The sequence below is a fragment of the Microcaecilia unicolor genome, chromosome 10, assembly GCF_901765095.1.
Source record: "Microcaecilia unicolor chromosome 10, aMicUni1.1, whole genome shotgun sequence".
Lineage (NCBI taxonomy): Eukaryota > Metazoa > Chordata > Amphibia > Gymnophiona > Siphonopidae > Microcaecilia > Microcaecilia unicolor.
This window is the reverse complement of record NC_044040.1, coordinates 31762565-31775074: the sequence shown is the minus strand read 5'-3', so window position 1 is coordinate 31775074 and position 12510 is coordinate 31762565. Positions and strand designations below refer to the sequence as shown.

General features: G+C 44.6%; 1 protein-coding gene across 3 annotated transcripts in view; it reads left to right on the top strand.

The window, feature by feature from the left end:
- Positions 1-10793, top strand: part of ASB15 (ankyrin repeat and SOCS box containing 15) — a 29764-nt gene extending 18971 nt beyond the window's left edge. For all 3 annotated transcript variants that reach the window (XM_030216212.1, XM_030216211.1, XM_030216210.1), the window contains 3 exons: positions 5393-5963; positions 7780-7933; positions 9993-10793. In XM_030216212.1, coding sequence (XP_030072072.1) covers positions 5393-5963; positions 7780-7933; positions 9993-10171 — 904 coding nt within the window. In that variant the 3' untranslated portion in view covers positions 10172-10793. The remainder of the gene's footprint in view (positions 1-5392; positions 5964-7779; positions 7934-9992) is intronic.
- Positions 10794-12510: the final 1717 nt, after the last annotated feature.

The following is a 12510-nucleotide window of genomic DNA, read 5'->3' as shown; positions in this document are numbered from 1 at the left end:
TGGCCTCTTTGGGGCAGGAGCTATCCCAGTCGCTCTGCTCCCACCAGTTCCTCCATAAAAATGCCTCTACCAGTGTTACAGAATAGCACGCAGCCAGATTGATGCCAGTAATGCTGACAAAGCCCATTCGCTTTGAATGGGCTTTATTAGCATTGCCGCATGGGAATCGCTAGTGCGGTTTGATAAAAGAGGCCCTAAATGAATAGTGCTGCTAAATAGATGTATAACTTTGAAACTAAGTTATACATTTCAAATTAAACTATGGAGCTGCATATTGACATTTTTCTGTTAATTTTTATCCTGTAATATGTATTAATACTGCAGTAGCCGTGGATATTCAGTGGGAGATAACCAGTTATCTCCCGCTGAATATCCCGGTTAGTGGCTAGCCACTAACCGGCAATATCACACAACATAGTCAATTAGGCACGAATACTCAGTGCCAAACCAGCTATGTTGAGCAGTCAAAATAGGTAATCACAAAAGAGAGGGTAATACAGCATATAAGCATACAATATAGACAAGAAAAACCAACACTGGGCCTTCAAGAAAGAGACAATGGCAGTCCTTTATTGTGAAAGGACTGCCATTGTCTTTCTTGAAATGAGCAGTCAAAATAGGCCACTTAAATTGCAGGCCTATCTTTTACCGCTAAAACGTTAACCGGTTAGCATTTAATATTGGCATAGCTGGTTAACTTCTTAGCGGCCAAAAACCCCCCAGATATTCAATGCCAGCCTCTGGAAATGGCCCGACATTGAATATGCGGGTTTAATGCCAGCGGCAGACAGCAAATGCGCTGCCCACTGCCAGCTAAATATTAAGCTCATAGTGTCTACTGTGTTAGACCAAAGAGGGCAGTGTTTAGCCAGACAGATCTGTTTTCCTGGATAAACTGCTTTGAAAATTATGCTCAGTACTTATAGAAAACCATCAGTACATATAGGAGATAATTGTATAACAGGTTACAAAGTTCCAAATTCATATCTACTTAATGCCTATTTTATAAGGGCTCAACATAAACAGGCGGGAGCTAAACCAGCAATTCAGAATCATACATCTCTCTCTATAATCACCACATTATACTTTCCGACACATTTCATCATCGATCCAATAGAAGTCTTCAGCCAATTATTCTACCAAACTAAGGAATATCATAATTCACTTTCCTGCTTTATGCAACCAGTCTGCTATTTATAATATGAGTTCATGACCTATGTCTTTACAAAATTAGGCTTCCACGGCATCACCCAAATTCTCTTGCATAAATTTACACTCGCTGTGATGAAGGTGTAAATGTCTGCGTGTGTTCTATGTACGTACATGCGTATTTTATAAAATATAGGCATACATTGAAACTCCATCCTGGCTGTACTCTCAGAAATGGTGTACATACTTATAGGTGTATCAAAAAGAAACAGGAACCGACAAAACTTCAAAGAAGTGGAGGATGATGATACACAGTTCCAACATGTTGGGGGAACAAATAGTCTTTATTCCAAAGCACCAAATAAAAACCCAACATGGGTACGTGTTTCAGCAGAGACTCCGCCTGCATCAGGGGTCTAATAAAATTGCTCTCTACAAGATCAATCTAGTGAAGGAGTGGCCTAGTGGTTAGAGCACCGGTCTTGCAATCCAGAGGCGACCAGTTCAAATCCCACTGCCGCTCCTTGTGATCTTGGGCAAGTCACTTAACCCTCCATTGCCTCAGGTACAAACTTAGATTGTGAACCCTCCTGGGACAGAGAAATATCCAGTGTACCTGAATGTAACTCACCTTGAGCTACCACTGAAAAAAGGTGTGAGCCAAATCTAAATATATATATATATATGATGCTAGAAAAAATGGGATCTACTGTGATGCATAAAATGTGAAAAGTCACAGTGACACTTCTTGCAAATGAAGAGTATACCCACTAATATCTCTGCCACTACCACCCCAAATGGCTACCTTATTAGACCCCTGACGCAGGCAGTGTCTCCACTGAAACACGGACCCATTTCGTATATAGTTATAGACACATATGTGACCATGCAATTTTTATGATACCTCTTTTCCTCATGTAACTCTTGCTTTATGCCTCTAAAAATGCTTAAAAAATTATCCCCAGAATGCCAGATAACATATTTCATATGGTAACAACATCCCTGCCTTGTAGTGCTTATAATCAAAATTTGAGCAGGAAGGAATTCAGCGCTACAGAAGGAATATGAGAATTGAACTTAGGGTTCAGGTGTCTTTAACATGCGTACAGACCACTACAGATTCTGTTCACCTGGATTCAGAACTTAGAATATTTAGACCCCAAAGCTATTCATCAAATCCTATGAAATTATGGTGCACACATTTCTGCTGTCAGTATTCTAAAGGTCATGTCGGCGCATAAGTAACCACTTACATGTGTAAATAACTAAGGGGACCTTTTACTAAGGCACACCGAAAATGGCCTGTGCTGGTGTAGGCACGTGAATTTTTCAGTGCGCCTGCAAAAAAGGCCCTTTTTTGCCAAAAATGGATGTGCGGAAAAATAAAAATCAGCATGCGTCCATTTTGGGCCCAGACCTTACAGCCACCCATTGACTTAGCGTAAGGTCTCACGCATTACCCGGCAGTAATTATCAGCATGCGTACACTGCTGATTACTGCCCGGTTAGCACCATGTGGTAGAAAAATAGAAATTATTTTCTGCCGTGTGTTTTGGACACGTGTCAAAATTAGAATTACCACGCAGGGAACATGGTAGCTGGGCGGTAGTTCTAATTTGATGTGCGTTGTACGCATGTAGGCACCTACGCATCTTAGTAAAAGGGCCCTTCAAATACTGCCATTATGCACCTTTCTGCCACCTACAGCAAAGCAGCTCCTTATGGATTTACTCCCAATTCCCCAAATTCTATATATCGCGCCTTAATTTCATGCAGAAATTAAAGTGTATTCTATAATAATGTATGCAACTTAATCGCTTAACTAGCTAATCAGCACTGTTAATTGGATGTTAACAAGCAATTTTCAGTACTAACTAGCATTAATTAAAATTTATGTGCACAACTCACCAAATGTATTCTGTAACATGATGCGCAAAAATTCTAAGTCACATAGCTGAAAAGAGGGCGTGGTTATGGCATGGAATGGGCGGGTTATAGGCGTTTCTAAAATCTATACGCATTATTATAGAATACAGCTGCTCTGCGGTACAGATCAGGCTGTCCATATTCTTGAGCCCCGTGGTGCAGGAAGCTGGGGAAGTCTCATGGTTTCAAGTCCCATGAGACTTCCAAGTTCCTGCACTGCAGGACTGAAGTATATGGAGAGCCCAATCGCTGTACCAAGTTGAGAGAAGTGATTTGAGGTAGCTCTGTAAAAGGAGAGATAAAATATCTTTCTGGTGAAATCCCGAGCACCAGGGTACGAGTTTTAGGTGCCATGGCGACCTGGTGCCCTGGATTTCTCAAGCCCATACGAACGGAAACGACCAAATTATGAGTGCCAAAAAAACCAGAGGCAAGGATTTTCGTCTGGTAGCATTTTTACAGGAATGACCACACAAACATCCTTGCACAGCAGAGGGACAGCCTAGTGGTCAGTGCAGTGGACTGTAAACCAGGGCACCCAGGTTCATACCCCTCTACATCTCTTTTAAATGCTAAGCCAGTGGCGTTCCTAGCCTGGATGACACCTGGGGCGGATTGCCGATGCGCACCCCCCCTGCAAAATGACACCTCCCCCCCAGTGCACGCTGCTGGGGGGTACCGCAGCACGCGCCTGTCAGCTCCGAGTTCGCTAACTTCGCTCGTTCGCTGCAGCTCCCTCTGCCCCGGAACAGGAAGTAACCTGTTCCAGGGCAGAGGGAGCTGCAGCGAACGAGCGAAGTTAGCAAACTCGGAGCCGACAGGCGCATGCCGCAGCACCCCCCCCAGCGGCGTGCACCCGGGGCAGACCACCCCCACCGCCCCCCCTCCCTTGGTACGCCACTGTGCTAAGCCCTCCAGGAACAGGGAAATACCTCCTGTACCTGACTGTACACCTCCTCACTAGCCTTCAGGCTTGCAGGTGTCATAAATATTTAGGTACACTAGGTACAATATGATACCAGTTATCCGGACTATCCTCAGCAGGGGGTGGTTGGGATAATCATAAATCCAGATGATTGGGCAAACCAACATGGACATCCAGTTGCGTTTTTCCCACAATAAAACAAAATAAATTTGCTGATTATCGTGCCTCCCTGTTCCCACATCTCTTATAGTTCTCTCTCTTGTCCCCCCCCCCCCCACCCCCCACCCCCCACATGGCCAGCAATCCGGCATCTCTCATTCTCCCTCCCTCTGGTGACCCTCCAAACCTGCTTTTACAGTCGGAAAGCTTTGAACATGGTGCATCTCTCCAGCCTGGAGCCTCCCTCTGTAGCATCCGGTTTCCTTTGATGGAACTTCCTGTTTCCTGCAGGGAGGACACTATGCTACCGAGGGTGGCAACTGGCAACAAGCTAGGGAGAAGCAGCATGTGTAGCGCTGCTGACTGTAAAAGCAGGTTTGGAGGGAGAGGGCAAATGAGTGATGCTGGTCCAGATAATTGGACAACTGGTTAATTGGCATTCAGATAATCGGTATCATTCTGTATATGTCTGTTTCTGGAGGGCTCAAAATTTAAAGGAAGAAAAAAAGAGATATGAAGTAGGAATTGAACCTTGGTTGCCTGCTTTACAGTCCGCTGTGCTGACCACTAGGCCACTCCTCAGACTTTTCTGCTTTGCTCAGTAGGCCTATAATACTGATGCTTTCATAGAGCCTGGTATTCCTTTCTTGTTTCACTTTCAGGGGAGAGGAAGGGGAACAGCAACCACTGGTGGTGGTGGTGGGGGGGGGATTCATGAAGGGTCATGCCTTAATTCTTTCAGTGGTCAGCTGCTCAATCAGAGCACCTCTTTGTACCCTAGATGTGATTGAAACAGGTCTAAGTAAAAATGACCTTCTTTAAAGACTTGGATGTTTCTTCCCGTTGCATTATTACTGTTGAATGTCCTAATTTTGGGCCCTCCCTAGTCTCACCCAAAACACACAGCCTTGGTATTTGGATGAACTGCGGTATAGGACATGCAAATTCTGCTGTTCCAAAATTGCAATTTGAACGTTTTTGGCAGATGGACTTTTTTTGCCATTTTGAGACGTCCATGTGCTTTCAAAAATGAGCCCCCCCCCCCCCCCCCCCCCCCCCGGCATCCTCTTCTTTTTTTGTATTCTTATCTTAAATCATTTATAAAGTCTATTACGTCTTCGTATGTGCCTATTAATACTGTTTTGTAAACCGCTATGAAGGTATTTGGTGGGCTATCCAGTAAAACTGAACTTGAACTTAAATACTGACCTCCATGTTTTTCTCTTTATTTAGGGCACTGAAATATTTAATTGTTGCCACATCCAAAAACGCTATAAAGAGAAGTGGGCTAAGCCCAATTCACTCAGCAGCAGACGGTTCCCAAGTGCAGTGTTTGGAGCTACTCATCGAGAGTGGATTTGGCATCAATGACCTCTTGGCGGAACATATTTCACAAAGCTATGACGATGAAAGGAAAAGTGCCCTCTTCTTTGCAGTTTCCCACAATGACATTTTATGCACAGAGATGCTACTTAGAGCTGGCGCAGACCCAAACAGAGACCCTCTGAATTGTCTTCTCGTGGCTGTAAGAGCTGGCAACCATGAAATTGTCAGGTTGCTTCTGTCTTATGGCGCAAACGTCAACTGCTTTTTCAGGCTCGTCAATGACACCCATTTTCCCAGTGCCATTCAATATGCATTGAATGATGAAATCATGCTTAGGATGCTATTGAATTATGGCTACCAAGCTGAGATGTGCTTTGACTGCTTGCACGGTGATATCTTTGGAAATTCGTTTTTGTGGTCCACTCTGGAAGAGAACATCCTCCCGGGATGGACATCTTGTGTGGTTAAAGATGTCCCAGTAAGTATAAACCTCATAATCCACACTTTCCTGCACAAATGTCTATATTATTTGAATGATTAAATATTTGGAGGTACACAGCGTTTGGCTTTTTAAAAAATAATTATTCAAACTGGGTTGAAGACAATTGTTTATTTTAATGTCTAATTTTTTGTACAATTCTAAATTTTGGATTTGACATTTTAGAGGGGTAGTCAGACTTGCCAGATATTTGAAAATTCCCCAGCCCAAAAATAGCTCGACATCCAAAACAGCTGCCTGAGGAGCAGAGCAGTCCCCCTCGGAGCTGCCTTGAGTTGACAAGGGCAAAAAACACCCCCCCCCCCAAAAAAAAAAAAGCAACCTGTGAACGTGAAAACTGCCCACAGCAAGTTTAAAAGAGCCACCCAATTCTGCATCACCAGGTAGGACCAGGAAGGGCCCACTGAGGCTCAGGGGGCTGTAGTGTGTGGGAGGGGTGGCAGCTGGGCTGTAGTGTGTGGGAGGGGGGCAGCTGTAGGGGGAGGGGGCAATGGCCAGTGGCCGATAGGGCCTAATGGCCTCTACTGCCCGAGGGTTTTATATCACTGTCAGTCCGCCCCTGGTGGTCTGGAATAGTCCAAAGTACAGTTTATTAATCAGACTACAGAACTGGAGGGGTAAATTTATGCCCGAGTCGGCCAAGTTCTGTCCCGTAATGGGCTGCCTCAGGGGCTGAAAATACTGTTAAAACAAATATAAATAGGAATAAATAAATGAAACTCAACCAGATCATCACGAACATACCTAAATCTTCACCACTCTAGCTGCAAAGGTCTCAAGTACAAATCAATTTATGGATCCAACTTACATAAGTACATAAGTACATAAGTAGTGCCATACTGGGAAAGACCAAAGGTCCATCTAGCCCAGCATCCTGTCACCGACAGTGGCCAATCCAGGTCAAGGGCACCTGGCACGCTCCCCAAACGTAAAAACATTCCAGACAAGTTGTACCTAAAAATGAGGAATTTTTCCAGTCCATTTAATAGCGGTCTATGGACTTGTCCTTTAGGAATCTATCTAACCCCTTTTTAAACTCCGTCAAGCTAACCGCCCGTACCACGTTCTCCGGCAATGAATTCCAGAGTCTAATTACACGTTGGGTGAAGAAAAATTTTCTCCGATTCGTTTTAAATTTACCACACTGTAGCTTCAACTCATGCCCTCTAGTCCTAGTATTTTTGGATAGCGTGAACAGTCGCTTCACATCCACCCGATCCATTCCACTCATTATTTTATACACTTCTATCATATCTCCCCTCAGCCGTCTCTTCTCCAAGCTGAAAAGCCCTAGCCTTCTCAGCCTCTCTTCATAGGAAAGTCGTCCCATCCCCACTATCATTTTCGTCGCCCTTCGCTGTACTTCTCCTACATAAGCACGCAACTCTGGAATGCACTACCAAAAGCCGTAAAAAACAACGTACGACCACCTCAACTTCCGGAAATCACTAAAGACCAACCTGTTCGAAAGGCATACCCTACTGACCCAACTTAATGCCTGAACCCAGCAACACAAAGAAACCAATACTTGTAATGAACACTATGAACACTATGAACACTATACCCTCCTCTTCTCTATGATCCCCTAATGTGTCTATAACACATTTATCTCATTGACAATAACACTGCTTTGTATTTGTTTCATCACCAGAGGTGGCTAACGCCTCATGGTACTATGTAAGCCACATTGAGCCTGCAAATAGGTGGGAAAATGTGGGGTACAAATGTAACAAATAAATAAATAAAATATTTTAAAAAGATAATGTTCTAACAATGATCTTTGTTTCCCTTACAGTTCTGTGACTTTATTACTGTATCTTGGCTGCAGCATTTGGTTGGACATGTGGTTCGTGTTTTGGTAGATTATATGGATTTTGTTCCAATATGTACAAAATTGAAATCTGTACTGGAAACACAAAAAGAGTGGCCAGAAATACATCAGATATTAGGTAAAACAATTTTATAGTATTTTCTATCCAATTAAAAAAAACTCACACACACACACACACACATACATATATATGGGATTCTCAGCCTAATCCTTGGGACACACCACCAAGCCAATTTGGTTTTCAGGCTGTCCACAATGAATGTGCATGATATAAATTTGCCATGCACCGTGTCTATTGTATGCAAATCCATCTCATGCATATTCATTGCAGGTATCCTGAAAACCTGCCTGGCTGGATGTGTCCTGAGGATTGGGTTGAGATCCTCAGATATATAATGTCTGGTTTGCCCTGTGCTTTGGCTTAAAGCAGTTGTGCCACATGGAGGGGCATTTTCGAAAGAAACGTCCAAGTTGCGATTTGAACGTCCTTGCAAAACGGCAAAATCCAGGGGCAGGGAAACCTGTATTTTCAGAAAAAGATGGACATCCATCTTTCATTTCGAAAATACCGTCAGTGACATCCAAATCCTTAAATTTGGATGTCCCTAGACATGGACGTTTCTGACTTTCGGTGATTTTCAAAACCAAAGACGTCCATGTCAAAAACGTCCTAATGCAAGCCAATTGGACGTGGGAGGAGCCAGCATTTGTAGTGCACTGGTTCCCCTGACATGCCAGTACACCAACCGGTCACCCTAGAGGGCATTGCAGTGGACTTCATAAAATGCTCCCAGGAGCATAGCTCCCTTACCTTGTGTGCTGAGCCTCCCAAAACCCACTACCCACAACTGTACACCACTACCATAGCCCTTACGGGTGAAGGGGGCACCTAGATGTGGGTATAGAGGGTTTCTGGTGCGTTTTTGGAGAGCTTGCTGTTTCCTCCACAAATGTAACAGGTAGGGGGGGTATGGGCCTGGGTCGGCCTGTCTGAAGTGCTACTGGCACAGCACTGAAAGACTTAAAAGGTACCGGGGGGGGGGGGCGGTTGGAGGACTGAAATTAAGAGATGCCAGATCACCTGAAAAGGGGAGGAAGTGCTGGGTGGGGGGGCTGAGTTCCCATGCCCACCTACATGGGACTCAATCCTGCCCCAAATTGGGTGTCTAGCTATGCCCCTGATTGGCTCTGTCTACCATGGCACTGCCCAATTAGTGCCAGGTTGGTTTTTGGGCAGAATGAAGGAGGAACCACCAATTATGCGAGCACCAACCCTATTCAGAGTCGGTGCCCTCATAGCTAACTGGGCAGATAGTACCCCATGTAAGGCAGTCCTCTTTGCCTACAAAGCTATAAGTGTGCCAGCACTAAATATCGTCTGGCTCTCAAATAACTTCCAGGTCGGCGACTGACCCCAGATAGTCAATGTCAGTGCCAGACATGACCCAGAACTGAAATTCCAGGTTTAATTTTGCCCACAGCTGTCAATGGCTTACAAACCGCTGACCACTGCGGAGTGAATATCAGCCCCTATATATATATAGTCATAATTTCAGATAGGATACTTTGTGCATGGAAAATAAAGGTTTCTCCGTTTGATCACAGAAACCTCTCCTTATAATTTGTTTTTTTTAAGACGTGGTAAATGTTATTTACTTGATTACTTATCACCACTTCAGATTCTACTAACACTGCTCTTCTCCCCAATCCACCCCCCATCTATGGAAAGCTGTTTGCAGTGGCATACCAAGGGGGGGGGGGCGGTGGGGGTGGTCCGCCCCGGGTGCACGCCGCTGGGGGGTGCCGCGTGCCTGTCGGCTCTTCGTTTTCATGCGCCCTCTACCCCGGAACAGGTTACTTCCTGTTCCAGGGCAGAGGGAGCATGGAAACGAAGAGCCGACAGGTGCGCAGCACCCCCCCAGCGGCGTGCACCCGGGGGGTTCTTTCGCCAGGGGGGTCGCGCTGCACCCGGGGGGTTATTTCGCCGGGGGGCGGGGCGCATCGGCAATCCGCCCCGGGTGTCAGCGCCCCTAGGAATGCCACTGGCTGTTTGTAACAAACCTGTGACTCTCTGGGATTCAGAAACAGCTCGCCTCTGAATTTTGGCACAAAAGAAGACATTGATTCCACTTTCCATCAGCCCACTAATGTTATTCCTGTTTCCCCACTATTTTCAGCGAATCCTCGCCCCTTGAAGCATTTGTGCCGACTGAAGATACGTCAGCTTGTGGGGCTCCGAAGACTGTGGAGACGTGAATTCATTGAAAAGCTTTCACTTCCAGCTCTGCTCAAGGGTTACATCTTGTATAAGGACTATGATCTGTACGGTAAAGGACTGAACCTGAATCAGTATTGAAAAGCAATTTCTTTTGAAAGTATTTGGATTTTAGATTCAATTACTCATCTATGCACATCGGAGCTCGGGGCAAGATTACAATTGTTATTAATCTCATCATTCACGAACAGTAGGTATTAACATTTCAAATCTGTGCTCATTCAACCCTTCTTTTGAATTTATTCCAATATACTGCAAACTTGAAAAAGGTTAATGGAATTTATGCACCAAATGAAAATCTGAAATATTGGAAAGAAATATGCTTTCATTTAATTTCAGGCACTAAAGATGCCCTTTGAGTCTCTTTTCCTTCAGAGGTTCTTGGTGTTTGTCCTAAGCTTTCTTGAATTCAGATACAGTCCTTGTCTCCACCTCCTCCACTGGGAAGCTGATCCATACATTTGTCACCCTTTGTTTGGGAATAACTGGTATGTATTTCTGTCCCTTAGCCCCCACAGGGAGAGAAAGCACTACAGCCCCAACAGCTGGAAAAATAAGAAAGAGAACTTAGACTCCGTTAGGCGCAGCCAGTAATTACCTTTATTATCACAGAGCCAAAAAATACAAACTATAGTTCTCTCCCTGAAGCAGGTTGTCAGTCAGCAAATGCGCATCCTGAAAGACAAGGACTGCTCAGCTAACACCTCCCAGACATCACATATATACTGCTGCAAATTCCATTTCTCATAAATCATGTGATTTCCTATAAACTGACACCATTAGGTTGCCTTCTACCATATATGGATTGGTCATGTATTCTATCAGTCTCTCCTGATGTGTTTGCACATGAACAGTCTGTGGCCATTGGCTAGTCAATTATCAGTATAGCGTGCAGTTAGGCACAGAGCAAAAAAATTACATAGAACAATACCCTTGTGTCCTCTCTCTGTCTCTCTTCACAAATGCAACATACTGGTAGGCTTCATTGTGTCCTGAGTCCCTTAGCAACTATCAAGGTTACATCCACCTTATATGAAAAACATACTCAGCTGCAAACAAATGTTATGAAGTGTCAGTTCTCAGCTCCTGAGAAGGCAATGATTGTTACACAAGATGCTGAGTTAGTAGGCTAACTTGTGAGAACCAAACTGACAGTACAGGCCTTAGGCCTAGCCCTTAGTCATAGGCCAAGCATAGGAAGGCATATACACTGGTGACTCCTCCTCCTGCATGTTCTGAATATCTTTTCTAAGGTGTGGGAAGTATTTTCTTTTTCCCAAAAGTCCCCTGAATATTTGTTTTCACTACCATTGTTCCTAGGGCATTACTCAGTATTTGCTCTCCAAAGACCAAAAAATGTGGATGTATCAAGCCCTTTATGCTCCGATTGTCTTATCGATTGAAAAATAAACATGCAGAGACAGTAGGATTACTTGGAGATTACACAACTTAGTGCAATGAAAACATTTCACAGATGACATCGAGATTAATTTTTTTTTTCTAAACAGCACATTATTCTTACCAGACAATTCAGATCTTAAAGTGATTCAGTGTTGAAAACTGTAAGGCAAATATTTTGATATGTAAGTGCTATACATTCAATATAGTTCAAAGAAAGCACCATATGGTTCAAGATTCAGGCAGAGTATACTTGTTATGCTTGTGTTAAAAATGTTCTGTCATGTTTTTATTAACATTTTATTTTGAGAGCCGCTGCATTGTGGGGGGGGGGGGGGGGGGGGGGGGGAGGGGAGAGGAAATAGAGAAGATACCTAAAAAGTGAGAAGAGGGAATGAAGAGCTGAATTCACTGTAAGGCGCAACTGAGGCCCTTTTACAAAAGTCGGCTTGGGGCACCGATAAATGTTTCCAACAGAACACGTTAAAGCGTTTTGCGGTAATTCCCCCTTTCCGCACTAAGGGCCCCTTTTATCAAGCTGCAGCAAAAGTGGGTCTGCGCTGGCGTCAGTGTGCGTTTTTCATGCACGTCAAGGCCCCCTTTTACAGCAGCGGGTAAAAGGGAAGTCTCTCCTGCAGGAAATGGCCATGCGGCAAGTAAAGCACTTGCCACACAGCCATTTGGGGGGGGGGGAGCCCTTACTGCTACCCATTGAGGTGGAGGTAAGGGCTCCTGCACTAACCCAGCAGTAACTGGGTAGCGCGTAGCACTGCCCGATTACCGCCGGGTACACTCCTGTTCTACAAAAATAAATATTTTTTTTGTAGCGCCGGATATGATGGTGAGCTAGGGGTGGGAAGTACTGCTGGGCTGCTGCGGTAGCCTGGCGGTACTTCCTGTTTAGCAAGCAGTAAGCCTGCGTTGGGTTTACCTCTGCTTAGTAAAAGGGGCCCTAAACAGCGTGGTATTTATTTTTTATATTTGTTTTTGGGGAAGGGGGTGTGGCATGGGCGGGGAACAGA